Source organism: Carcharodon carcharias, chromosome 6 (genome assembly GCF_017639515.1).
Source record: "Carcharodon carcharias isolate sCarCar2 chromosome 6, sCarCar2.pri, whole genome shotgun sequence".
In the NCBI taxonomy this organism is placed as follows: domain Eukaryota; kingdom Metazoa; phylum Chordata; class Chondrichthyes; order Lamniformes; family Lamnidae; genus Carcharodon; species Carcharodon carcharias.
In genome coordinates this window covers 907,596-932,560 of record NC_054472.1, presented here as the reverse complement: position 1 = coordinate 932,560, position 24,965 = coordinate 907,596, and the positions used below count along the sequence as shown (strand labels likewise).

Sequence of the window (24,965 nt, the reverse complement as noted above, 5' to 3'; positions counted from 1 at the left end):
ATGGTGAATGGCTCACTTTTTGACTCCCAAAAGATTCTCTACCAACTACAAGGTATAAGTCATGAATGTGATGGAGTTCTTTCTACTTAACTGGATAGGTGTCCAATAACACTCCAAAATCTTACCACTATTGATCATAAAGTAGTCTGCTTGATTTGTACCCCATTCACCACCTAAACCATACACTCTACCCTCCACCCTTCATTACTGTGAATGGTGGCTGCAGTATGTATTACCTACATCATTCACTGTAACAATTCATCAGAGCTTCTTTGGTAACACCCTTGATCTTGCAGCCTCCATCACCCAGAAGCATAAGGGCAGCAGGTGCCACTTCCTCCAAGTTCTCCTCTTTAGCCACACATAATTCTGACTAGGACGTGTATCACCTTTCCTTTTTCATCACGGGGTTAAAATCCTGGAACTCCCTATCTAACAGCACTGTGGACACCTTCCCCACATGGCCTGCAGCAGTTCAAGAAAAGGCCCACCAACACCTTCCAGCAACTAATGCTGGCCTTGCCAGTGACATCCAAATCTCAAACTTTAATTTAAAAAGAGCACTCTTGGCTTTGTCACAGTGATGTGACCTGTGCATGAGTGTTATTGATCTGTAATTTCACACTGACCAAACATATACCGAACTGTTTAAAAAGAACATTTTAAGTACAAGAAAATATACTGACTAAAGATGACCACAAGTCAACTGACATCTGGTATTGCCAGTGACCAGTTTCTGGAAAGTTCCAATGCGGGATACAATTCAGACATTCCATAACATCCTTCTCTGGAATTTCATGCCTGAGGATGCGGAGGACTATTTCAAGTGTACTGGACATAACAGAGGTAGTCTAATAGGAATGTAAATGTTATGTGAAAGATGTTTTACTATCTCACCACGATGGATAATAACTCAGTCAAGGGTTTAATGGCTGGGACATTACAGAATCTAACTGTCCTGGGACACATCGTAATACAGTAAAACAATCAAGTCAGAGGGAGTACAGCTGCGTTAAGCTTCAAGGGAGTAAGGCAAGGCTGGATGGCCTCTACTTTAATGCCACGAGTATTACAGGTAAAACAGATGAGTTAAGGGTGAGGATTGACACGTGGAATTGTGATCATGTAGCCATCACTGAGGTGTGGTTGAGGGAAGGGCAGGATTGGCAGCTCAACATTCTGGGATATAGAATCTTCGGGGGAGGAGGCGGCGTAAAAGAGGAGGAGGTGTTGCATTATTAGTAAAGGAGTCAGTTACTGCAGTAAGGAGAAACGATATCTTGGAGGGGGCATCGAATGAAGCTTTGTGGGTAGAGCTTAGGAATAAAAAAGGGACAGCCACTTTGTTAGGTGTTTATTATAGACCCCCAGATAGTCAGCGAGAAATTGAGAAGCAAATATGTGCACAGTTTGCGGAGGTGTGTAAAAACAATAACAATGGGGTATTTATATTAGGTGATTTCAACTTTCCCAACATTAATTGGGATAGACATAGTGTTAAGGGCTTGGATGGAGTGGATTTCTTGAAATGTGTACAGGAGAACTTTTTAGGTCAATATGTAGAGTGTCCAACAAGGGACGGTGCATTGCTGGACCTAATTCTGGGGAATGAAGCCGGACAGGTGGCTGAGGTGGTGGTGGGGGAGCATTTTAGCGATAGTGACCACAACATGGTACAGTTTAATATAAAAGCAAAAAACTGCGGATGCTGGAAATCCAAAACAAAAACAAAAATACCTGGAAAAACTCAGCAGGTCTGACAGCTTCTGCAGAGAGGAGCACAGTTAATGTTTCAAGTCCATATGACTCTTCAACAGAACTAAGGAAAAATAGAAAAGTGAAATATAAGCTGGTTGGGGGGGTAGGTGCAGGGGTAGGACAAGAAGAGCTGGATAGAGGGTGAGTGATAGGTGGAGATAACCAAAAGATGTCACAAAAGGACAAAGAGGTGGTGATATTATCTAAAAGAATGTGCTAATTAAGGGTAGAAAGCAGGACGAGCAAGGTACAGATAGCCCTCGGGGGTGGGGTGAAGGAATCGAAAAAGGCTGAAAAGTAGAAATAAAACAATGGATGGAAATACACTTAAAAATAATGGAAATAGGTGGGAAAAGAAAAATCTATATAAATTATTGGAAAAAACAAAAAGGGGGGGGAAAAATCGGAAAGGGAGTGGGGATGGAGGAGAGAGTTCACGATCTAAAATTGTTGAACTCAATATTCAGTCCGGAAGGCTGTAAAGTGCCTAGTCGGAAGATGAGGTGCTGTTCCTCCAGTTTGCTTTGAGCTTCACTGGAACAAAGCAGCAAGCCAAGGACGGACATGTGGGTAAGAGAGCAGGGTGGAGTGTTGAAATGGCAAGTGACAGGGAGGTCTGGGTCATGCTTGTGGACAGACCGAAGGTGTTCCGCAAAGCGGTCACCCAGTCTGCATTTGGTCTCTCCAATGTAGAGGAGACCGCATTGGGAGCAGCGAATGCAGTAGACTAAATTGAGGCAAGTGCAAGTGAAATGCTGTTTCACTTGAAAGGAGTGTTTGGGCCCTCGAATGGTGAGAAGAGGGGAAGTAAAGGGGCAGGTGTTGCATCTTCTGCGGTTGCATGGGAAGGTGCCGTGGGAGGGGGTTGAGGTGTAGGGGTTGATGGAGGGGTGGACCAGGGTATGCCGGTGGGAACGATCCCTGCAGAATGCTACCGGGAGGGTGAAGGGAAGATGTGTTTGGTGGTGGCATCATGCTGCAGTTGGCAGAAATGGCGGAGGATGATCCTTTGAATGCGGAGGCTGGTGGGGTAATATATGAGGACAAGGGGGACCCTATCACATTTCTGGGAGGGAGGAGAAGGTGTGAGGGCGGATGCGCGGGAGATGGGCTGGACACGGTTGAGGGCCCTGTCAATTACCGTGGGTGGAAAACCTCGGTTAAGGAAGAAGGAAGACATGTCAGAGGAACTGCTTTTGAAAGTGGCATCATCAGAACAGATGTGATGGAGGCGAAGGAACTGAGAGAATGGGATGGAGTCTTTACAGGAAGCAGGGTGTGAGGAGCTGTAGTCGAGGTAGCTGTGGGAGTCAGTAGGCTTGTAATGGATATTGGTGGACAGTCTATTACCAGAAATCGAGACAGAGAGGTCAAGGAAGGGAAGGGCTATCTGTACCTTGCTCATCCTGCTTTCTACCCTTAATTAGCACATTCCTTTAGATAATATCACCACCTTCAACACCTCTTTGTCCTTTTGTCTATGACATCTTTTGGTTATCTCCACCTATCACTGGCCCTCTATCCAGCTCGTCTTATCCCAACCCCCCTTAAACCAGCTTATATTTCACCTATTTTCTATTTTTCCTTAGTTCTGTTGAAGAGTCAGACAGACTCGAAACGTTAACAGTGTTCCTCTCCGCAAATGCTGCCAGACCTGCTGAGTTTTTCCATGGTACAGTTTAAGTTTGATATGGACAAAGAAATCGAGAAGTTGCAAAAAAAATGTTTTGGATTGGGGGAGAGTGGATTTTAGTAAAATAAGGCAGGATCTGGCCAAGGTAGACTGGGAACAGTTACTTGTGGGGAAATCTACTGAGGAACAGTGGGGGGTGTTCAAAAAGGAAATGGAGAGCTTACAGGCTCAACATGTTCCCTCTAGGGTGATAGGAAGGATTAACAAGCCCAGAGAACCATGAATGACCAGAGATATTCAGGTTCCGATGAGAAGGAAAAGAGAGGCTTTTAGCAGATACAAGGGAAGCAAATCAGCGGAGGCATTAGTGGAGTACAGACAGTGCAGGGTGGAGCTTAAGAAAGCAGTTAGGAGAGCAAAGAGGGGATATGAGAAAGCTCTGGCTGGTAAAAGTAGGAAAAACCCCAAGATATTCTATAAGCATATCAATGGGAAGAGGATAACCAGGGAAAGAGTAGGGCCCATAAGGGACCAAGGGGGCAATCTATGGGTGGAGCCAGAGGTTGTGTGTTGAATGAATACTTCACTTCTGTCTTTACTCAAGAGAATGAGGATGAAGGTATTGAAGTCTGGGAGAGAGACTGTGAGGTTCTTAAGCAAATTGATATAGGGAGTGACAAGGTATTGGAGGTGTTGGCAGGCTTAAAAATGGACAAATCTCCAGGTCCAGATGATTTGTATCCCAGACTGCTGAGGGAGGCAAGGGAGGAGATTGCAGGGGCTCTGACCCAAATTTTTAATTCCTCTCTGGCCACAAGGAGGTGCCAGAGGACTGGAGAACAGCTAATGTGGTTCCGCTATTTCAGAAGGGTTGTAAAGATAAGCCAGGGAACGACAGGCCAGTGAGTCTCACGTCAGTGGCAGGGAAACTATTGGAGAAAATTCTGAAGGAGAGAATCTACCTCCACTTGGAGAGACAAGGTTTGATCAGGGATAGTCAGCATGGCTTTGTCAGAGGGAGGTCATGCCTAACAAATTTGATTGAATTTTTTGAGGAGGTGACCAGGTGTGTAGATGAGGGTAGTGCAGTTGATGTAGTTTATATGTATTTCAGCAAACACCTTGACAAGGTCCCACATGGGAGACTTATAAAGAAGGCAAAGGCTCATGGGATACAGGGTAATTTGATAAGGTGGATTGAAAACTGGCTTAGTTGTAGGAGGCAGAAGGTGATGACAGAAGGATGCTTTAGTGACTGGAAGCCACTGTCCAGTGGCGTACCACAGGGATCTGTGCTGGGTCCCCAATTATTTGTCATTTATATGACCGACATAGATGACTATGTAGGGGGTAGGATTAGTAAGTTTGCAGATGACACAAAAATTGGCTGGGTGGTTAACAGTGAGGTTGAGTGTCTTGGGCTACAGGAAGATATAGACGGGATGGTCAAATGGGCAGGTAAGTGGCAGATGGAATTTAACCCTGAAAAGTGTGAGGTGATACACTTTGGAAGGAGTAATTTGACAAGGAAGTATTCAATGAACAGCATGGCACTAGGAAGTTCTGAGGAACAAAGGGACCTTGGCGTGTGTGTCCATACATCTCTGAAGGCGAAGGGGCATGTTAGTGGGGGGGGTGAAAAAGGCATATGGGACACTTGCCTTTATCAATCGAGGCATAGATTACAAAAGTAGGGAGGTCATGTTGGAGTTGTCTAGAACCTTAGTGAGGCCACAGCTGGAGTACTGTGTGCAGTTCTGATCGCCACATTATAGGAAGGATGTGATTGCACTGGAGGGGGTGCAGAGGAGATTGACCAGGATGTTGCCTGGGATGAAACATTTAAGTTATGTAGAGAGGTTGGATAGAATTGGGTTGTTTTCATTGGAGCAGAGAAGACTGAGGGGCGACCTGATCGAGGTGTACAAGATTATGAGGGGCATGGACAGGGTGGATAGGGAGCAGCTGTTCCCCTTGGTTGAAGGGTCAGTCACAAGTTGGCATAAGTTCAAGGTGAGGGGCAGGAGGTTTAGGAGGGATGTAAGGAAACACTTTTTTTCCCAAAGGGTGGTGACAGTCTGGAATGCGCTGCCTGGGAGGGTGGTGGAGGTGGGTTGCCTCACATCCTTTAAAAAGTACCTGGATGAGCACTTGGCACATCATAACATTCAAGGCTATGGGCCAAGTGCTTTTAAATGGGATTAGGTAGGTAGGTCAGGTGTTTCTCACGTGTTGGTGCAGACTCAATGGGCCGAAGGGCCTCTTATGCACTGTGATTCTGTGAAGCAAAAGCATCAGTCAGTTCAGACATCAGATAAACAAACAACTGAAATCATTATGGGGAGAGAGGTCATGTGACTGAAGTAGTAGTTTTGAAATCTCTCTAATACTAGCTGTTAAGGATGAAGCAGCCAGTAGTCTGGAAAAGCTGCCAATGAAGCAGTAAGGAGCTCCTTTCTCTCCTCTCCCAAGTTAAGACCTTATCTCTTACAATTTAAAAATCCAGCACATTGATGGTGAATTTTGCATTGAAAGGAAACTCAGGTACCAAGCTCATCGACTTCTGGAAGAGACGGATTATGGTTTAAAATAAGAATTGTCCCTGGCACTTGCAGTTACATGAGCTTGAACCCAACCCCTCTCCTGACTGAGAAAGTAATTACTTAAAGTACATCTTGTAAGTTTTGCATGCTTGTGTGTGTGTGAATGTACGTCATGAAAGTTTGAGAAGCGCAGGTTTACCTTTTAAAATATTTTGCTATCCTTACCCAGGTGGGTTTTTAACTCAAAAACAAACCTTTTTTTGTTTTAAACCTCAAGAAAGCCTGTCGGAATTGTTTCTTTGCAATCAGTACATGAATGGTTAAACATAGACATTGAGAATATTCCTTCACCCTTCTAAATTCACAAAAAAACTCTGTTATGGTCAGACTTGGAGTGGTATCACAGGGGAGTTAGTTTTACCCCTCTGCACGTGGCCATTACCACATCTTGTACCTATCTAGGAATGCCCCAGCTCTTTGAAACATTAAAACATGTAAGCAAATGTAATTATTTAAAAACTTTTGAGAATTAATAAGCAATGAACATATTGCAAAAGATAAGTTTAGAAAAAAAGTTTAGCTTTATGCGGTAAGTATTGTGACTACATGTTGAATAGTAGGGAATGATTTCCTGAAGCCTTTTTTTGATGTTGTCTGTAGTTTTGTATTGGTTTTGCAAACTGGTACATCTTCACTCAGTGATGAAAGGAACATGACTTTCCTGATTCCTAATCATATATTCATAGGACTGTATGAATAAAACTTCAATGTAAAATCAGAATAAATCTGTCTCTTACTATTGGTAACATATTAGCATGGATAAAGGTTTGGTGAGCTAACAGGAAGCAGGGAGAAGGAAAAAGAAATAGATCTTTTTCAGGTTGACAAGCTGTAACAAGTGGAGTGTCGCAGGGATCAGTGCTCAGGCCTCAAGTATTTACAATCTATATTAACGATTTGGATGAAGGGACTGAGTATATGGTCGCTAAATTTGCCGATGACACCAAAATAAATAGGAAAGTAAGTTGTTGAAAGGTGGTAAAGAGTCTCAAAAGGGATGTAGACAGGTTAAGTGAGTAGGCAAAAATTTGGTAGATGGAGCGTAATGTGGGAAAATGCGAACTTGTCCACTTTGGCAGGAAGATTAGAAAAGCATCATATTATTTAAATGGCAAAAGATGCAGAATCGGTGGTACAGAGGGATCTGGGTGTCCTGGTACATGAATCTCAAAGTTAGTCTGCAGGTTCAGCAAGTGATTACAAAAGCAAATGGAATGTTGGCATTTATTGAAAGGGGAATGGAATATAAAAGTAGGGAAGTTTTACTGCAGTTGTACAGGGCATTGGTGAGGCCACACCTGAAATACGGTGTACAATGTTAGTCTCCATATTTGAAAAAATATATAATTGCATTAGAAGCAGTACAGAGAAGGTTCACTTGAATGATTCTTGGGATGAGAGACTTATCTTACCAAGAAAGGTTAAACAGGTGGGTCTATATCCATTGGAGTTTGGAAGAATGAGAGATGATCTTATTGAAATATACAAGATCCTGAGGGGATTTGATAGCGTAGATAGTGGGAGGATGTTTCCATTTGTGGGAGAGACTAGAATCAGGGGACACAGTTTATGAATAAGGGGTCTACCATTTAGGATGGAGATGAGGAAAGGCATTTTCTCTCAAAGGGTCATTAGTATGTAGAATTCTCTTCCCCAGAAAGCAGTGGAGGCTGGAAGTTATTCAGTGCAGAGTTAGACAGATTTTTGATAGACAAGGGAGTCGAGGGTTATTTGGGTGGGGCAGAAGTCAGGCAGACAGCAAAGTGGAGTTGAGAGCATAACCTGATCAGCCATTAACTTGTTGAATGGCGGGGCAGGTTCAAAGGGCCGAATGGCTTACTCCTATTCCTAAGTCCAAGCTCCTATGTTTTCTCTGAAGTTGAGATATTTATAAATGAAGGAATCTTGTAAATCATTTTTCTGACATACAAGCCTGCTTTATTTTATACTGTTTGCATATTGTTCGTACCTGAAAAGGGCACCTTGTTTTCAAGCCCTCATGGTAGTTGTGAGCCCTGAGTGTGTGTTGAGCCATGTAATGTTGAGAAGTGATATTGCAGCACAAATTGTTAGACAAATGTTGCTGGATATTTGATGAGTCATTGATTGATAAAAACATTATGTAAATGTCAAATGCAGAATTCCAGATTGGTATAGAATTACAAGTTTTCCTAAAGGGTGGGTCGATCACCTTTTTACAATTTTAATAGTCCAAAAATTTAAATGGGCAACTCCTAGGCATGTAGTAGTATAGAAAAAAATTGATTGCCTTCAGACTTCAGATGAAACAACAGAGATAATGTGAAATGAATATCAGAAAGTAGCATAGTACTTAACCCCAGGTGGTGGCATGAAGCTTGTCTGCCCCTCAAATATCACGACTATTTCTGCATCTAAAGTCGTGAAAGGGTTAAACAATTTTAGTGTATTTTAGTAAAAATAAGATATGGGCAGAACTGAAGACTAGCAGATGTACTCTAGACAGGATAAGGAATAATAGAAACAAGTTACTAGGACAAAGGGCAAGGGCAGGGAGTGGGTTTTGAGTCTGGGATGTGACCCTTGACTGCACAATCAGCAAGATATGGGAGGCCCAGCATGGATGAGAACAATGCCTGGTATATATACACACGGGAAAGGGCCATCTGTTTAGCAAATGATTGTATGTGTATGTGACTAACTGCTGTAATCTGTAGAGTATGGTCTTAGACTGCTTAAGGCAGAATCTCCCTGTATACGTTTGAATAAACGATTGAAGCCTGTTCCTGAGCCTCCTGATGTTTATTGAGTAGCACCACAACAAAGTAGGAAGCATGATTATGGAAGGTGATGAAGATTAAGCACAAATTAAGGCAAATAGATGTGAAGGGTAGGCAAGTGGTTATGTAAATGGTCTAGCAAATGAAATTAAATTTAAGAAATCGATAAGCTAACAACAAAAAAATGTCAAAATCCAACTAATTGCCTGTAGAAAAAGGAAACTGCTCACTCTACATGTGTCTGCAGCCCCCCAAAGTACTTTTAATGCCCTGTTCAGTGTCCTGGCAAGCCACTTGGTTATAAATTCAGCCTTGCCAGTGCTGCTTGCAAAGAATTAAGTAAATCATATTGTTATTAAAACAGACAAAAATGCATAAATGCTATAAAGTAGTTGCTAGACTGCAAAAGAACAGTCAAACAAGAGATGTGCATGAGTTACAACATCAGAGCAATATATGGTAAAGATTGAAAGAAATGTAACCCTTTCACTTATACAAAGCGGCATTTATGTTTGAATAAACTGTTCTCTGAATATATTTCTGTGCTTAATATTAATAGCTGTGTGGAAATTTATGAATCCAAAGCTAAATATTCAGAAGCAAATACTGTAGTTGCTGGAAATCTGAATTATAAACAGAAAATGTTGGAAATACTCAGCAGATTGGGCAGCAAATGTGGAGAGACAAACAGTTAACCTTTCAGGTCATTGACTTTCATTGCAGCTCGAGTTGCGCAGCCCTGATGAAAGGTCGTTGATCTGAAGCACTAACTCCACAGACTGAGCTGCTGAGTATTTCCAGCATTCAGAATTTTTCACAACCAGATATAAAGGATCAGAGATTTGAATGAAATTCGTATAATATGAGTAATTACAACCTTGAAGTAATTTACCTTGTTTGGAGTTCTTCCACCCAGCAGTTTTGCAGATTTTGTTTAGTGCGGAGGTGGGAGCCACAGGTTTTCAATTAGTGATATCTGCTCGAAAGCTGAAATAATTCCTATGTTTTAAAAAAGTTTGTCAACGTTTTTTAAAAATTATTATTTGTCATGTGTATGATAACAAAATGACAACTGTCTTTACAGGTTCTGTTTTATTTATCACCAGTAAATCGTCTGGTTGGAACTCTGATGACGGTTCTGTCACTTTTTCCAGGTAGGCACGAACACATTTGTATCATCGACAAGTTAATTACTTATCCAAACTCATTATACTCCAAAGCACTTTACAGCCAATGAAGTGCTTTTGAAATGAAGGCATTGTTGCAATGTAGGGAAATGTGGCAACTGATTTGCACACAGCAAGATCACACAAACAATGAGATGTACAACCAGATAATTTTTTTTTAGTGATATTAGTTCAAGAACTACCCTGTTGCTCTTCAAATAGTACCCCATGGGATTTTACACATCCAAATGAGAGGGCAGATTGAACCTTGGTTTAACATCTCATCTTAAAGATGGCACTTCCGACATTGCAGCACTCCTTCAGTACTGCACTGAAGTGTCAGCCTGAATTATGCACTACGAACATACGGACTAGGAGCAGGAGTAGGCCATTCAGCCCCTCAAGCCTGCTTGCCATTTAATAAGATTAAGGCTGATCTGACAGTAACCTGAAATCTGCACCCTACCGACCCCCAATAACCTATAACCCCTTGTTTGCCAAGAATCTATCCGCCTCTGCCTTAAAAATATTCAGATTCTACGTCCACCACCTTTTCAGGAAGAGAGTTCCAAAGACCCTCAGCCTTCTGAGTGAAAAAATTTCGCCTTATCTCTGTTTTAAATGGGTGACCCCTTATTTTTAAACAGCTGTAGATTTTTCCACACAAGGAACTATCCCCTCCACATCTAGCCTGTCAAGACCCCTCAGGATCTCAAATCTCTGGAGAGGAGTTCATGTGTTTCTGACTCCATGACAGGAGTGTTACCACTGAGCCAAGGTTAATTTTTATGTGGAAGCTAAATAAATGAGAAAAATAGATAAATTGCCCATGATACATAGTCGGCATTCTTCTAGTGTAGCTCGTCCATGTACAAAACCTGCTCCTGGTTCTCTCTGATTTGGGTCAAGGTGTTCTTTGCAACAAGCCCCCTTAAAAAGGGTGGGGTGGTATATTTTTTAACCTATGATTCTATTATAATGTCACTTTTGAAGGGGACAGTGGATCAAGTTGTGTCCCCCACCCTGGATAATGCTTTATTCTTTTGCATGGGGAGGTTGGACTGTGTTTAACTAAAAACCAATGACTTATTTTGATGATTGCTGTAGGAATGGTAGAACATGGTTTAGCAGATTCATCGCAATACAAGCCACGAAAGAGCACCTCTGAGGAAGTTGTTTTCCAGGAACATGGTTTGAATACGGAAGAATATGTTTCCATTTCTGTGTCAGACATTTCAAACCCTGCTTCAGAATTCAGTGTAAAGACAAAATATCCAGGAGGAGATCATCAGGTGAAGGTTATGGCAAAAGTGGTGACCTTTTCGGATGTACAGAGTTCTGAGCAGGCAAATAGTAGACTTCAGCAGCCACTGCAGCCTCCACAATGCGCTTCACCTAACTCATCAGAGAGCGATTGGGAAACTTTGGATCCAAGCATTCTTGATGCAGATAATGGGATAAAGGAAGACACGTTGAATGAAAAGGATAATTCTGACCAAAAAGAAGTGTTTACACCAGATTCCTTAATTTCCCAGTCCTTGCCAATCACAGTACAACCACAGGCTAACACAGGCCAGACAGTGATAGTCCCGGGACTAATTTCTGGTCTTGAGGAAGACCAATATGGAATGCCGTTAGCTATTTTCACTAAGGTAACTTCTATAAGTATCGCATTTTAACTTTGATTTGAATTCTGGTAGATGTCTTGCATGTTGCCATCTTTGTGTAGCAAAAGTACATTAAAGGCCAAAATGTTTTTGTAAACCTTGAGACTAAAAGTGCAATTTAATTGACATAAAAATCAAAAGTATTCCAGTACTATCTAAATGCTAGGGTAAAATGGCTTGTTTGCTCTTAGCAGTCTAGCAATTTTGTGCCAAAATACTGTAAAATTGCAAGACAATTTGTTCCTCAAAAATTGTACTTCATTGTAAAGTTTTAAGAATGACAATATTTTGTCTTCCATCGATATGACTGCCTTTTTATGTGATCATATTTTAATTTGTATTTTTGGGATATGGTGCTGCTGGCAAGATCAGCATTTATTTCCCATCTCTCTTATCCTTGAGAAGTTGTTGGGCTGCCTTCATGCAGTGCATGTAGTGAAGGTGTTCCAACAGTCTTCTTAGGTAGGGAGTTCCAAGATTTTGACTAATTGATGATGATGGAATGGCAATATATATTCAAGTCAGAATGGTGTGTGTCTTCAAGGGGAACTTGGAGATCATAAAGTTCCCATGTGCCTACTGCCCTCCTCTATCTAGGTAGTGGAAGTCATTTCTTTGAGAGGTGCTGTTGAAGAAACCTTTTATGTGTTGCCACGATGCATTCTGTAAATGGTAAACACAATTCTCTGATGGTGGAAAGAGCGGATGTTCAACGTGGTGGATTTACTCCCAATCTCTTGTTAAACTGAGATCTGTATGATCTGCCCTCTCGCAGATGTGAATGATCCCATGACAACATTTGAAGAACAGCAAATTAGTTCTCCTGAGTGTATTGGCAAATCTTTATATCTCAATCCCCCAGCACCATTAAAACATATTAGTTCTTTCTCATGAAAGATCATCTACCTGAAACATTACTTCTATATCTCTTCCTACAGATGCTGCCTGACCTGAGTATTTCCAGAATTTTCTGTTTTTATTTTAGATTTCTGGCATCTGCATTGTCTTAATTGGTCCTTATCTCATTGCTGTTTTTGAGAGCTTATTGTGTGCAAATTGACAGCCCCAATCCCTACATTACAAGGGTAACTACTCTTCAAACGTTCACTCCCTCCATCACTGACAAACAGTAGCAGCAGTGTGTACCGGCTACAAGATGCACTGCAGAAACTCACCAAGGCTCCTTAGGCAACACCATCCAAACCCACGACCACTTCCATCTAGAAGGACAAGAGCAGATGCATGGGAACACCACCATCTGGACGTTCCCCTCCAAGTCACTCACCATCCTGATTTGGAAGCATATTTCTGTTCCTTCATTGTCACTGGGTCAATATCCTGGAACTCCCTTCCTAACAGCACTGTAGTTGTACCTAAACCACAGGGACTGCAGTGGTTCAAGAAGGCAGCTCACCGCCACCTTCTCATAGGCAATTAGCGATGGCCAATAAATGCTGGCCTAGCCGGTGAAGCCCACGTCCTGCAAATGAATAATAAAAAAAATGTACTTCTTTGATAGTGAAGTACTTCGGGATTTCCTGAGGTCATAAAAGGTACAATAGAAATTTCATCCTACCCTCGATGTTTCAAAACTCAACATGATTCTAATGAGAAAATATTAAGATGGTTAATTTCCTTTGTGTTATTCAAGGACCAAACTGAGGAGATTGGCAGGATGGGATCTGCCTCAAGAACACACATTTTCATCTTGAGTTACAATGTTTTTTACATGTTTAACTGTAACAGGGCAATTACACCCTGTCCAGACCCAGATTTTTGGTCTTCATGATCTAACTAACTCTGATCATCTCCAACAAGAGGATATTGAAGTAACACTGCCTTATGTTTTCAGTCTGATAAGGGTAGCCACCTTCATAGTTTAAGATTCAAAATTCTGTGTCAATGTACTTGACCTCTTTCCTTGATGGCCCTGTCTTCATTCCCCTCACAACCATAGAGGAGGCAGCACAGGTACGTACTCCTACAATTAGAAGCTCTAAAACATAGACAGTCTTGTACTTCCTTCTAATCGAAAACTAAAGGTCAAACATGGCCTATTGATGCAAGATGGTACTACACAAATATTGCAGAATACAGGAAGAAGTCCAGTAATCTGTAACTAGTTGCAAACTATAAATGTGTGATAATGGGAAACTTTTCCATTTACACATTCCTTATCCTGTAGTTTATTTCATTTTGTGATAATGGACATATTTACAAGAATTGATTGCATAAAACTTGATAACTACAAACAACATACAAGTGTACAGAGTAAGAGCAGGAGTAGGCCATTAGACTGTTTGGGTCTGCTCTGCCATTTGATAAGATCATGGCTCATTTAATTGTGGCCTCAATTCTACTTTCCTGTCTACCCTTTGTACCCTTTGACTCCCTTGCCAAACAAGCATCTGAATGACCCTGCTTCCACTTCCTGGGAAAAAGAATTCCACAGGCTAACAATCCTCTGAGAAAAAAATAAATTCCCCTCATTTCCATCATAAATGGGAGATCCCATAATTTTAAACTGTGTCCGCAGTTCTAGTTTTTCTGATAAGGGAAAACATCCTCTCAGCATCCACCCTGTCAAGTCCCCTCAGGATCTTATAAGTTTCAGCAAGTTCACTTCTCATTCTTCCAAGCTGCAATGGATACATATCCAATCTTCCCAACCTTTCCTCATGAGATAACCCCCTCATCCCAGGAATCAGTGGAATGAACCTTTTGTGAACAGCTTCTAATGCAATTATATCTATTCTTAAGTTAGTACACAGTACTCCAGATGTACTTTGACCGATGACCTGTACGACTGTAACGAAACATTCCTACTTTTATCTTGGCAACATTCCATTTGTCTTTCCAGTCACTTGTACCTGCATACTGACTTTTCCTGATTCACATACCAGGACATCCAGATCCCTCTTTGCTGCACAATCTCTCTCCATTTAAAACAGACACCGCTTTTCTATTTCTCCTGACAAAGTGGACAAGTTCACACTTTCCCACATTATACTCCATCTGCCAATTTTTTTGCCCACTCCACCTATCTAAATCCCTTTGTAGACTCTTGATGTTCTCTTTGCAACTTACCTTCCTCCCCATCTTTGTATCATCAGCAAATTTAACAACCATGCATTTGTTTCTTTCATCCAAGTCTTTGATATAGATTGTAAATTGTTGAGGCCCCAGAACTGATCCCTGTGGCACTCCACTTTGCAATCTGAAAATGACCGATTAATCCTTACTCTCTACTTCCTGTGAGCTAACCAATTCTCGATCCATGTTAATGTGTTATCTGCTACACCACAAGCTCTTTTTTTTTTGTAGTAAACTTTGATGTGGCACCTTTTCAAATGCCTTTTGGAAATCCAAGTATAGCACATCTATCAGTTCCTCTTTTTCCAAGTTGCTTGTACTTCCTCAAAAACTCTAATAAGTTAGTCAAACATGATTTCCATTTCACAAAACCATGTTGACTCTATGATTGCATTAAGATGTTCTAAGTGCCCAGCCCTCACCTCCTTAATCAATTCTAGCATTTTCTTTATGACAGATGTTAGACTAACTGGCCTGTAGTTTCCTGGTTTCAGTCTCCCTCCTTTCTTGAATAGAGAAATTAGATTCACTATTTTCCAATTTGATGGGACCTTTCCAGAATCTAGGAAATTTTGGAAAATTATAACCCGTGCATCTACTGTTTCCGCAACCACTTCTTTTAAGACCCTAGGATGAAGTCCATCAGGTCCTGGGGACTTGTCCGCCTTTAGTTCTAATAGTTTTCTCAGTACCCTTTCCCTGGTAATTGTAATTATTTAAAGTTCCTTCCTCCCTTTCACTCCTTGATTTATAATTATTTCTGGGATTTTTTTGTGTCTTCCACAGTAAAGATAGACACAAAGTATGTGTTCAAAGCTTCTGCTGTTTCCTTATTTCATGTTATTAATTCCCAGACACTCTTTCAAGAGGATCAGTGCTCACTTTATTTACTCTTTTCCTTTCTAAATACTTGTAGAAACTCTTACCATCTGTTTTCATATTTCTAGCTAGCTTTCCCTCATACTATTAATTTCTCTCTGCTTCTTTAGTCATTCTTCGCTGGTGTTTAAATGTTGTCCAATCTTCCAACCTACCACTAATTTTCACAGAATTGTACACTTTTTCTTTCAGTGTGATACTTTAACTTCCTTAGCCATAGGTGGTGCATCCTTCTCCTAGAGTCTTTCTTTCTCACTAGAATGTATATTTGCTGAGTGTTATGTAATATCTCCTGAAATGTCTGCCACTGCATCTCTGCTGACCCACCCCTGAACCTAATTTATCAGTTCACTTTCGCCAGCTTTGTCTTCAGATCCTTACAATTACATTGATTTAAGTTTTAAAAAAGTCTCAGACCCACTCTTCTCTCCCTCAAACAATAATCCTTTTATACGTTTTCCATTGCCATAATTAGCCAACATCTGAAAATTAATTTGTGAAGAATAATACTATGACTAATTCAAAGTGTTTTGTTTCCTTCTTGCAGGGTTATCTTTGTTTACCATACATGGCTTTGCAGCAGCACCACCTTCTCTCTGATGTCACTGTGCGTGGGTTTGTTGCTGGAGCAACAAATATCCTTTTTCGCCAGCAGAAGCACTTGAGTGATGCAGTTATTGATGTAAGTGCAGAACTCTGGAATGTAATTTGGTTCATGGTTTTAGCACAACAGGTTAACCTTCTGGCACAATATCTTGGCTAACAGCACAACAATAAATATTCCCAGAAACAGTCTACCATCTGCTTAAGTGTAGAGTGGTTATAGAAGAAGATAAAATGGACACTAATAAACTTCAATACAATTTGCAGATTGCTGCTAGTGTATGATTCTAAGATTTGGGTGAAATCAATCTGTTACATTCCCTATGTTTTTCTGTATGTCTTCAGGTTAATTACTGTTCCATGTAGTTAATTTGGGTTTAATATATGCTAAGTACTACTTTCTGTTTTTGATAAAACGGAAATAAGAAGGTGCTACACAAATTAGCTTATTAGTTCCACTGGTCATTGCACAGCAACTTAAAAGAAAACTCTAGCTTTTAAATGTATAAAATTAAAGAAATTCTGTACAATTTCGTAAAATTGATTCTTGTGTTGGTACAACAAATGGTTAGCCTCAGCCCAGTGCCAAGGTGCGGTGATTAATTTGTAACCTTTATGTCGATATAAAATCTAGAGATTGAAAAACCTTCTTAAAGTCGATTTGTACCAAGCCTGCTGGAACCTTAAAATTAATACTTTCCTCATTTGTTCATCCTTCACGTCTGTATATATGTTTTACTATTAACCCAGGACTGACAAGTGGCAAGAAACATTCGTGACACACAAGTGCCAGGCAATGACCATATCCAACAAGAGAGATTCTAACCATCAATGGCATTACCATCGCTGAATCCCCCACTATAAACATCCTGGGGGTTACCATTGAGCAGAAACTGAACTGGACTGGCCATATAAATACTATGGCTACAAGAGCAGGTCAGAGGCTAGGAATCCTGCAACGAGTAACTCACCTCCTGACGCCCTCTCCACCATTGTTAAGATCCCCAGCTGAGGTTACCACTGGACAAGCCTGATCCCAGGGTGGAACCCAGCTTGATAGATCCCAATTTTTATTTTTTATTCGTTTAGGTACGTGGAGAGTGGCCACTGAACAGTCACAGGAGTCAGCTAATGAACTTTTAATAAAAGAATAAAACATTTATTTAACAAGAAAAGATGAACTATATTACCATACTCCTTCACCCCCAACTATACCTTTACATATATATGCAGATTTGTAACTATAACACAAGTTACAAAAGCTATCTTATACTCTAATGTTCAGAGTGGGCAGAATTTAGCCCTTGCCGGGCAAGCTCAGCGGGAGCAGTCAGGAAGCCGCCTGTGATCAAGGCCTGAAGGTGATTTTGCACTGCCAGGCCAGTTAAGGCCCGTCCAGCATGAAACACGAGCGGCAGCGCTCAGCACTGCCTGTGCGGGTGGGAGAGGGGGAAGGGGGAGTGCGAGCGGGGCAAGTGTGAATTTCGCACATGCATGTGAGTGCATGCTTTAGAATCTTTAGAGACACTGCCTCAGGGAGATGAAGAGTTGTAAAAAAAAAAAAAGTTAACATGTCACATGAGGGGACATGTTATTAATTAAGTTATTAACTAAATTTTAAAACTTGTATTTTTACTTGCTTTTGGAATCCTCATTCCGCCCATGGTTGAGATTTCCAAAAATGTGCAAAGGCTGCTTGGTCTTCCCACCTGCCCACCAATCATAAGGTTGGATGGGCAACAAAAAATTTCTTTTAATAGCCTTGTTAATGGCCTTTTAATTGTCGGCAGGTGCACCGCTGACTCCGGTGTACGCCAGCTGACCGAAATATCATGTGACTGCGCGTTGACATGGGACGCTCGCCTGACGTCAGCACACGTCATTGTACGCTCAAGCGGATTGGGCACGTGACCACCTGCCAAGCTAAAAATTTTGCCCAGCAAGTACACAGTCCATGTAAACCAATAGGCAACCTGTGTTCAGACACACCACATTCTGAAACCAAGTGACAGATGCCACCTCAACCAGATGCTATGGATCTCTCATCAACTCCCCCCCCACCCCCACAAGATGCTTGTCGCATCATGAGCATACCAGTTTCACTGCGTTCCAACTTCCACACAAGGATTTCCAAACTCCGCTTAGCAGGAGCTCACATTAGAATCTTCACTTAACAGGACTGTTTCCAAGTTTCTGTCCTTCCTTTAACTAGAAAGTCTGCTTGGGACTTTCTCCTGTTCCACTCTCCTGGATTTTTGGGGCCGTTTCTTTAGCCTGGGACTTGCTATCTGGCCCTTTTGCTCCAGTCCCTCTGGCAGCTACTTTAAACCAATTTTAGCTTGTGACTAGCTATCTGTCCCTTCTAGGTGGCTTCTGTTTGGCAGCTGTCTTCAAAACAGAGCTCAAAACTGCTGTTTCTTCAGCTTTTCTGTGTGTTTCTGTGGGAGGGACCTGCCTCTCTGGGCCCCTGTTGCCGGGCAACAGCCCAGTTTCTCTCCTCTTTTTTGTTTAACTTAGCTGCAACAGTCATAAACTCTCATTAGAACTGCAGGCACCTTTTAAAGTGAAGCTAAAACTCCGTTTGGCTTTTCTTAACAAACAGAAACAGAAATGCAAATCAAACTTAAACATTAAAGCTAAAACTCATTCCTAATACTCACAAATACAAATATAACTTACTTAAACTGTCTCTATTCCCTAACACCATCTACAAGGCACAACCAGGAGTGTGAAGGAATACTCTCCACTTGCCTGGATGTGTGCAGCTCCAACAACACTCAAGAAGCTTGACACCATCCAGGACAAAGCAACCCACTTGATTGGCACCCCATCAACAAACATTAATTGCTTCCACTACCGATGCACAGTGTCAGCACTGAGTACCGTCTACAAGACGTTCTGCAGGAACTTACTGAGTCTCCTTAGACAGCACCTTCCAAACCCGCGACCACATGGGAACACCACAACCTGGAAGCCACACACCTTCCTGACTTGGAAATATATCACCGTTCCTTCACTGTCATTGGGTCAAATCCTGGAATTCCCTCCCTAAAGCACTGTGGTGTACCTGCACCACATGGACTGCAGCAGTTGAAGATGGCAACTCACCACCACCTTCTCGAGAGCAATTAGGGATGGGCAATAAATGCTGGTTTAGCCAGCGAGGCCTAGATCCCGTGAACGAATAAAAGAAATGGAGCAAAACATGTGGCAACACTGTTCCTTTGAGAAATATGGAGCCAGGTGGTATTCTTTTCATCTCGCTTATAAAAGCCCAGTTAATAAGAATATAAGAAATTAGGGGCAGGAGACCATCTGTCCCCTCGAGTCTGCTCTGTCATCTAATATGATCCTGGCTGATCAAATTCCACTTTCCTGTTCAATCCCCATCTCTCTTGTTCTGAGCCTTTAGGAGGAACAACTTGACATCAGCAGACCTACGTTCTGCAGATCCTTCCAAATCCTCAGTGTCTCAAATTAATTACTTTTCAAATGTAGGAACTTTTGTAGGTAGGCAAATGCAGCAGCCAGTTTACACACAGCGATGTCCCACAACCACTGCTGAGATGGACAGTGATTGAAACAGTAATGTTAGTTGTGGGAAACCATTTTTGTTGGGACACCAGGATGTGTGCATTTTCCAATAGTGCCATTAAAATCCATCTGAGAGGTGCTTTTATGGGCTATTGGAGCCTGTGCCATTTTTCACAATTGCCTTTCCACCAGCCTATCTGGGTCCTCTTTAACCAGCAACATACCCAGTGTCTTGTGTATGTTTTTTACTTCTCCCCAACATGCCTCCAGCTGTTTTGCATGCGTATGGTAAGTCCTCACTTAAAGTTGTAGCTGCGTTCCTGAAAATCTCTTGACAGTTTATGTCATTGATTGTAGCAGGAGTGTAGGTCATTTCTTTCATGATGCTTTTGATGCTTTAGTACACTCAGCATTTTTTCCCACTTTTAACCTTCATCCCTACCTTTCATTACCATTTTAATTGTAAACTGGTTTGTGTGGGACTAAATGTTGAAGTATAATCTGCAGGGCAGCCAGGATCATATGTGGAAGCTAGCAATTTGAATCAGCATCTACATTGGTGGGAGTATAATCAGGGCGATCCTCTATTTTAAGTGTACAAAAATTAACTGGAGAAATGTCTTGTTTTAGAATACTACTAACAATATGTTATGCCTCACAATAACATTTATATATTTAATAAAGAAGACTAGTGAAAATCTAAGTTCAAGATACTGTCAAGGAGAAACGGGTGTTATGATCTCAGCTGAGGTTACCCCTGGACAAGCCTGATCCCAGAGTGGAACCCAGCTTGATAGATCCTAGCTTTTATTTGTTTGTTTAGATACGTGTAGAGTAGCTACTGAACAGAGGCACAGGGGTCAGCTGATGAATTTTTAACAAAAGAATAAAACATTTATTCACAAGTTACAAAAGCTATCTTATACTATAATGTACACACAGTCCATGTAAATCTATGGTGCCCTGTGATCAGACACTGCACAGTCTGAAACCAAGAGACAGATGCCACCTCAACCAGATGCTATGGATCTCTCATCAATTCCCCCCCCAGACGCTTGTCACACCATGAACCAACCAGACTCCCTGAATTCTGTCCTTCACATAAGGGTTTCCAATCACCACTCTCCAAGACCTCACCTTGGAACCTTCTTCCAAACCAATGCTTTCTCTCGGACGTTTTCTGCAAGGGTTCACCTCCAGGGTTTCAAACTCTCCTTCTGATGTTCCTCTTCCCTGGGTCACCGCATGCATTCAAGCTGTCTTCCACACACTCTGTCTCTCTGACTCAGCCATCAACAGTGCACCATTGCTTCACATGCCCATGGCAAAAAGTTACAGACCTTCAGTTGTCTCTTTGTACCTTCTTGCCTCTTGCAAGCTGTTCTTGCTTCAAATCTGCTTTCTGCAGCTTTTGTTCCTCAAAACTGAAGCATGGAGCCTTTCTCTCTGCTCCTCACTTTTAACTTCACTTAACAGGACCTTTTTCCAGGTTCAGGTCCTTCCTTTGACTGGAAGGTCTGCTTTCCTCTCTTCCGCTTCCCTGGATTTTTGGAGTTTTTCTTTAGCTTGGGACTGGCTCTCTGTCCCCTTTGCTCCAGTTTCTCTTGGCAACAACTTTCAGAACCAACTGCACTCAAACATCTTCCAAAATAACTGCTGTTTCTCTTCTGTGTGTGTGTCTGTGGGAGGCACCTGCCTCTTGGGCCGCTGTTGCTAGGCAACAGTCCAATCCTTCTACCCTTGTAACTCTTTCGAGTACAAACACGTTTCCATCTGCTCCTATTCAGATGAAGTTACGTTGTTTTTCATAGTTGCCATTGTGAGATTTGAACTCTTGATCTTGGGGTTACAAACCCAGTACCATAACCACTTGGCTATTTAGATTTACCTTCTCTTTAAGGGTCATAAAACTCCTCATTAGAAATGCAAATACCTTTTTAAAGTGAAACTAAAACGCTATTTGACCTTTCTTAACACACAGATACAGAAATATAAATCAAATTTAAACTTTAAAGCTAAAACTCATTCCTAACACCCAAAAATGCAAATATAACTTAAATTATCTCTATTTCCTAACACAGGATTCAGGAAAGAGCAACATCCTTTCATTCACATCATGTTTGCATCAAACATGAAGGCAAATGCCCATTCCTTTCAATCATTCTTTAAAATTTCCACAAGGGGAGAGGAATCAGAAATTTGGCAGCTCTGTTAAATCATATGTTTTTACAGATTGAGGAAGCTGCGATACAGACACATGATCCGGAGCTACGCAAACTGTTGAACCTCACCACAGCAGACCTACGTTTTGCAGATTTTTTGGTGAAGCATGTAACTGAAAATAGGGATGATATCTTTCTCGATGGTACGGGTTGGGAAGGAGGAGATGAATGGATCAGGGCCCAGTTTGCACTCTATATTCATTCCCTTCTTGCCACTACTTTGCAGCCAGGTGAGATGTAATGTTTTTATATAGTAAAATAATGGTTTTACGTACACAGCAAAATAGTATCATAAAAGATTGTATTTCCATTTATCTACAAAGTATATTTGATTGGGCTTAATTAATTGAAATTAGCCTGAGCCCTGCCACCAAGCAACTTGTCCTATTTGCAATTAGATCTCTTAGTTTTTGAATTTTGTAGGCCTTTTATTGAGAGCTGTTGTTTCATTGGTGTATGAATCCTAATTCAGAACTGCAACATCTGTTAGCGTCAAACTACTTGAAATATTTGTAAATCAGATCATGGAGGCAAACTTTTTTATGTAAGGACATAAATGTAGGGATTTTGACAGATGGTGAGGAGAATTGTATAAGACTTCATATTGGTGAAATCACACTGGCAGATGCAGTTTAATTTAGAGAAGTGAAGTAAAGTAATACATTTAAGGTGGAGAAGAAGAAGGAAAGGACTATGCACGTAATGGAAGGACACTCAAGGGTGCAGATGAACATGACACCCAAGGGTTCAAATATATAATACCCTGAATGACCACTGCTGGTTGGTTTTTGGTTTTTGAAAATTGAATTGCACTGTAGATTCACCTGAATAACAACAGGGATGCCGTATGAGCTGAGACTATTTCCATTGGGGCGGGGGAAAAGGCTATTAGGAGATTTAATTCCTGTCTTTTTTTTGTAAATTAGGCAGGGCTTTGATGGAGTGAATGGGGAAAAGCTATTACTTCTGGTTGGAGAGTCAGTGCCGTGACTGTTCACCAAGTATGAGAAATTGAGAACAGGAGAAATGTTCCTCTGGCTGTAGGAGCTCAGAGAGCTTCACCATAGAGTGCAAGTTACCATTGTTTACTTCAGGGGAAAAGTGTATAAATATTTAAAGCAGAGGAAGATACGGAGCTGTGGGGAAAGCATGGGGAACTGGGATTAGCTTTGGATTGCTCCAGTAGATAGGTGACACAGGTAGTGAATGGCCTCCTGTGCTGTAAAATTCTGTGCTTAAATTCCCATGACCTATGAAAAAACTTCATTTGATTCTTGTGCATGCAAATAATTCACTGACATATTTGTGAAGTGAATATGCATTTTTTTTAAATATGCCATGGGTGTTTTGCAGAGCAGTTGCTTTTCATAATTGTCGAGCTCCCAGTATAGTATGCGATAAATTTAGAAATTCCCCCGTAACATTGAACAGTGTGTAGCATCCTGATGAGTAGAATTGTGGAATAACTGCAACTTCTAGTTATGAAAGCTGCTGTTGTTTACAGTGTGTGCTTTCTGAAGTAGATTTTGAATACCATTCAAGTCGGTCTTTGAATGTACAGAAGCTGCATTATTTCAAAATTTGGATTAATATTCAAGTAATTTTGAACATTTATGTTGAAGCTAACTGGAGAATTGTCTGAATATTATCTACTATTCTAACCAGGCAATATATCAGTATGTCTTTTACTCTGCTTCAGATAATGAGAAAATGTTAGCAGACTATGGCAATTTGTTTGTCACTGCATGGAAGAATACACACAACTTCAGAGTGTGGAATAGCAACAAACACCCTGCTGTCACTGAAGTCAATCCTGGGTAGGATGATGTTGTTTATTTCATGTTTTTCTCTATCCAATTACTGGATATTATGAAGAGTAGAGATGACTCGAGTTTTGCTAACATTTTATTTTCCAGGTTACACATCCCAAAATACTGTATGCTGTACATATCTGTGATATATTAAAAAGCATGCATCTGCACCACTGTTGTTACAGTTCATACAGTTTTGGTCTCCTTATTTAAGAAAAGATATGACTGCTTTAGAAGTTCAGGGAAGGTTTACTCAACTCATTACTGGGATGACAGGTTTATCCTATGAAGAAAGGTTCAACAGGTTGGGCCTATACCCATTGATGCTCAGAAAAATGAGAGATGATCTTATTGAAACATATAAGATCTTGGGGGGATTTGATAAGGTGGATACCCTGAGGATATTTCCTCTTTGTGGGAGAGACTAAAACCAAGGGATATAGTTTAAGAATAAGAGGCCTACCATTTAAGATGGAGATGAGAAGAAAGTTTTTCTTTGAGGGTCGTTATTCTGTCGGATTCTCTAGAAATTCCCATGTCCACATTTGTACAGTAAGTCCTTGTTATAAGTTGCCTCATTCAGCATTGTTCTGCTTTACTGTTGCTGATAAAAAATGGGGCTGGTATTCGCACTTAGTATTGGGATTTCTGCTTTAGCATCATTTCGCACTGAGGGCAAATAAGCGTCACATGACCCAATCAGTGTCATTTTAGCGTGGTTTCTCCTGCTCCCCGACTTTCTCCCGCTCCTTAATCCTCCTGCTGGCTGCTTCCTTCCCACTGCCCGCTTCCCTCCCTGACGCTCTCGCAGCTCCTCTGGCTCCCTCTCTCTCGCTACCCTCTTCTAAGCTCTCATTCATAGCAAGGGCTCAGGGAAGGGAAGCAGTGAGTGGGAGAGATGGTGAGTGAGGGGGTCAGCCAGTGGGAAAGGTGGTGAGTGTGAGGTAAGTAGAAAGAGTTAGTAATTTAGGAATGGACAGTTTTTGAGTTTATAGGGTATAATGTTTTAATGCACTTGTCTGATGAGAAAACTCCTACAGAACCTAACTGGAGCTTTTACATTGGTTGTAACTGGTAAATCTGATTCATTTAAAGTTGTACTTAGGAACACAACTACAACATTAAACAAGGAATCACTGTATTGGAAGTTATCCATGTAAACGTGTAACATTGCAATTTTTTTTCATTTATTCTTTCATGGATGTGGGCTTTTCTGACTAGTCCAGCATTTATTGCC

At 41.2% G+C, this 24,965-nt stretch overlaps 1 protein-coding gene across 1 annotated transcript in view; it reads left to right on the top strand.

Moving 5' to 3' along the window:
* Nucleotides 1–24,965, top strand: part of avl9 (AVL9 homolog (S. cerevisiase)) — a 156,376-nt gene that overhangs the window by 86,949 nt on the left and 44,462 nt on the right. The window contains exons 9-13 of the mRNA XM_041189388.1: nucleotides 9,838–9,907; nucleotides 11,027–11,571; nucleotides 16,106–16,240; nucleotides 21,928–22,147; nucleotides 23,617–23,734. Coding sequence (XP_041045322.1) covers nucleotides 9,838–9,907; nucleotides 11,027–11,571; nucleotides 16,106–16,240; nucleotides 21,928–22,147; nucleotides 23,617–23,734 — 1,088 coding nt within the window. The remainder of the gene's footprint in view (nucleotides 1–9,837; nucleotides 9,908–11,026; nucleotides 11,572–16,105; nucleotides 16,241–21,927; nucleotides 22,148–23,616; nucleotides 23,735–24,965) is intronic.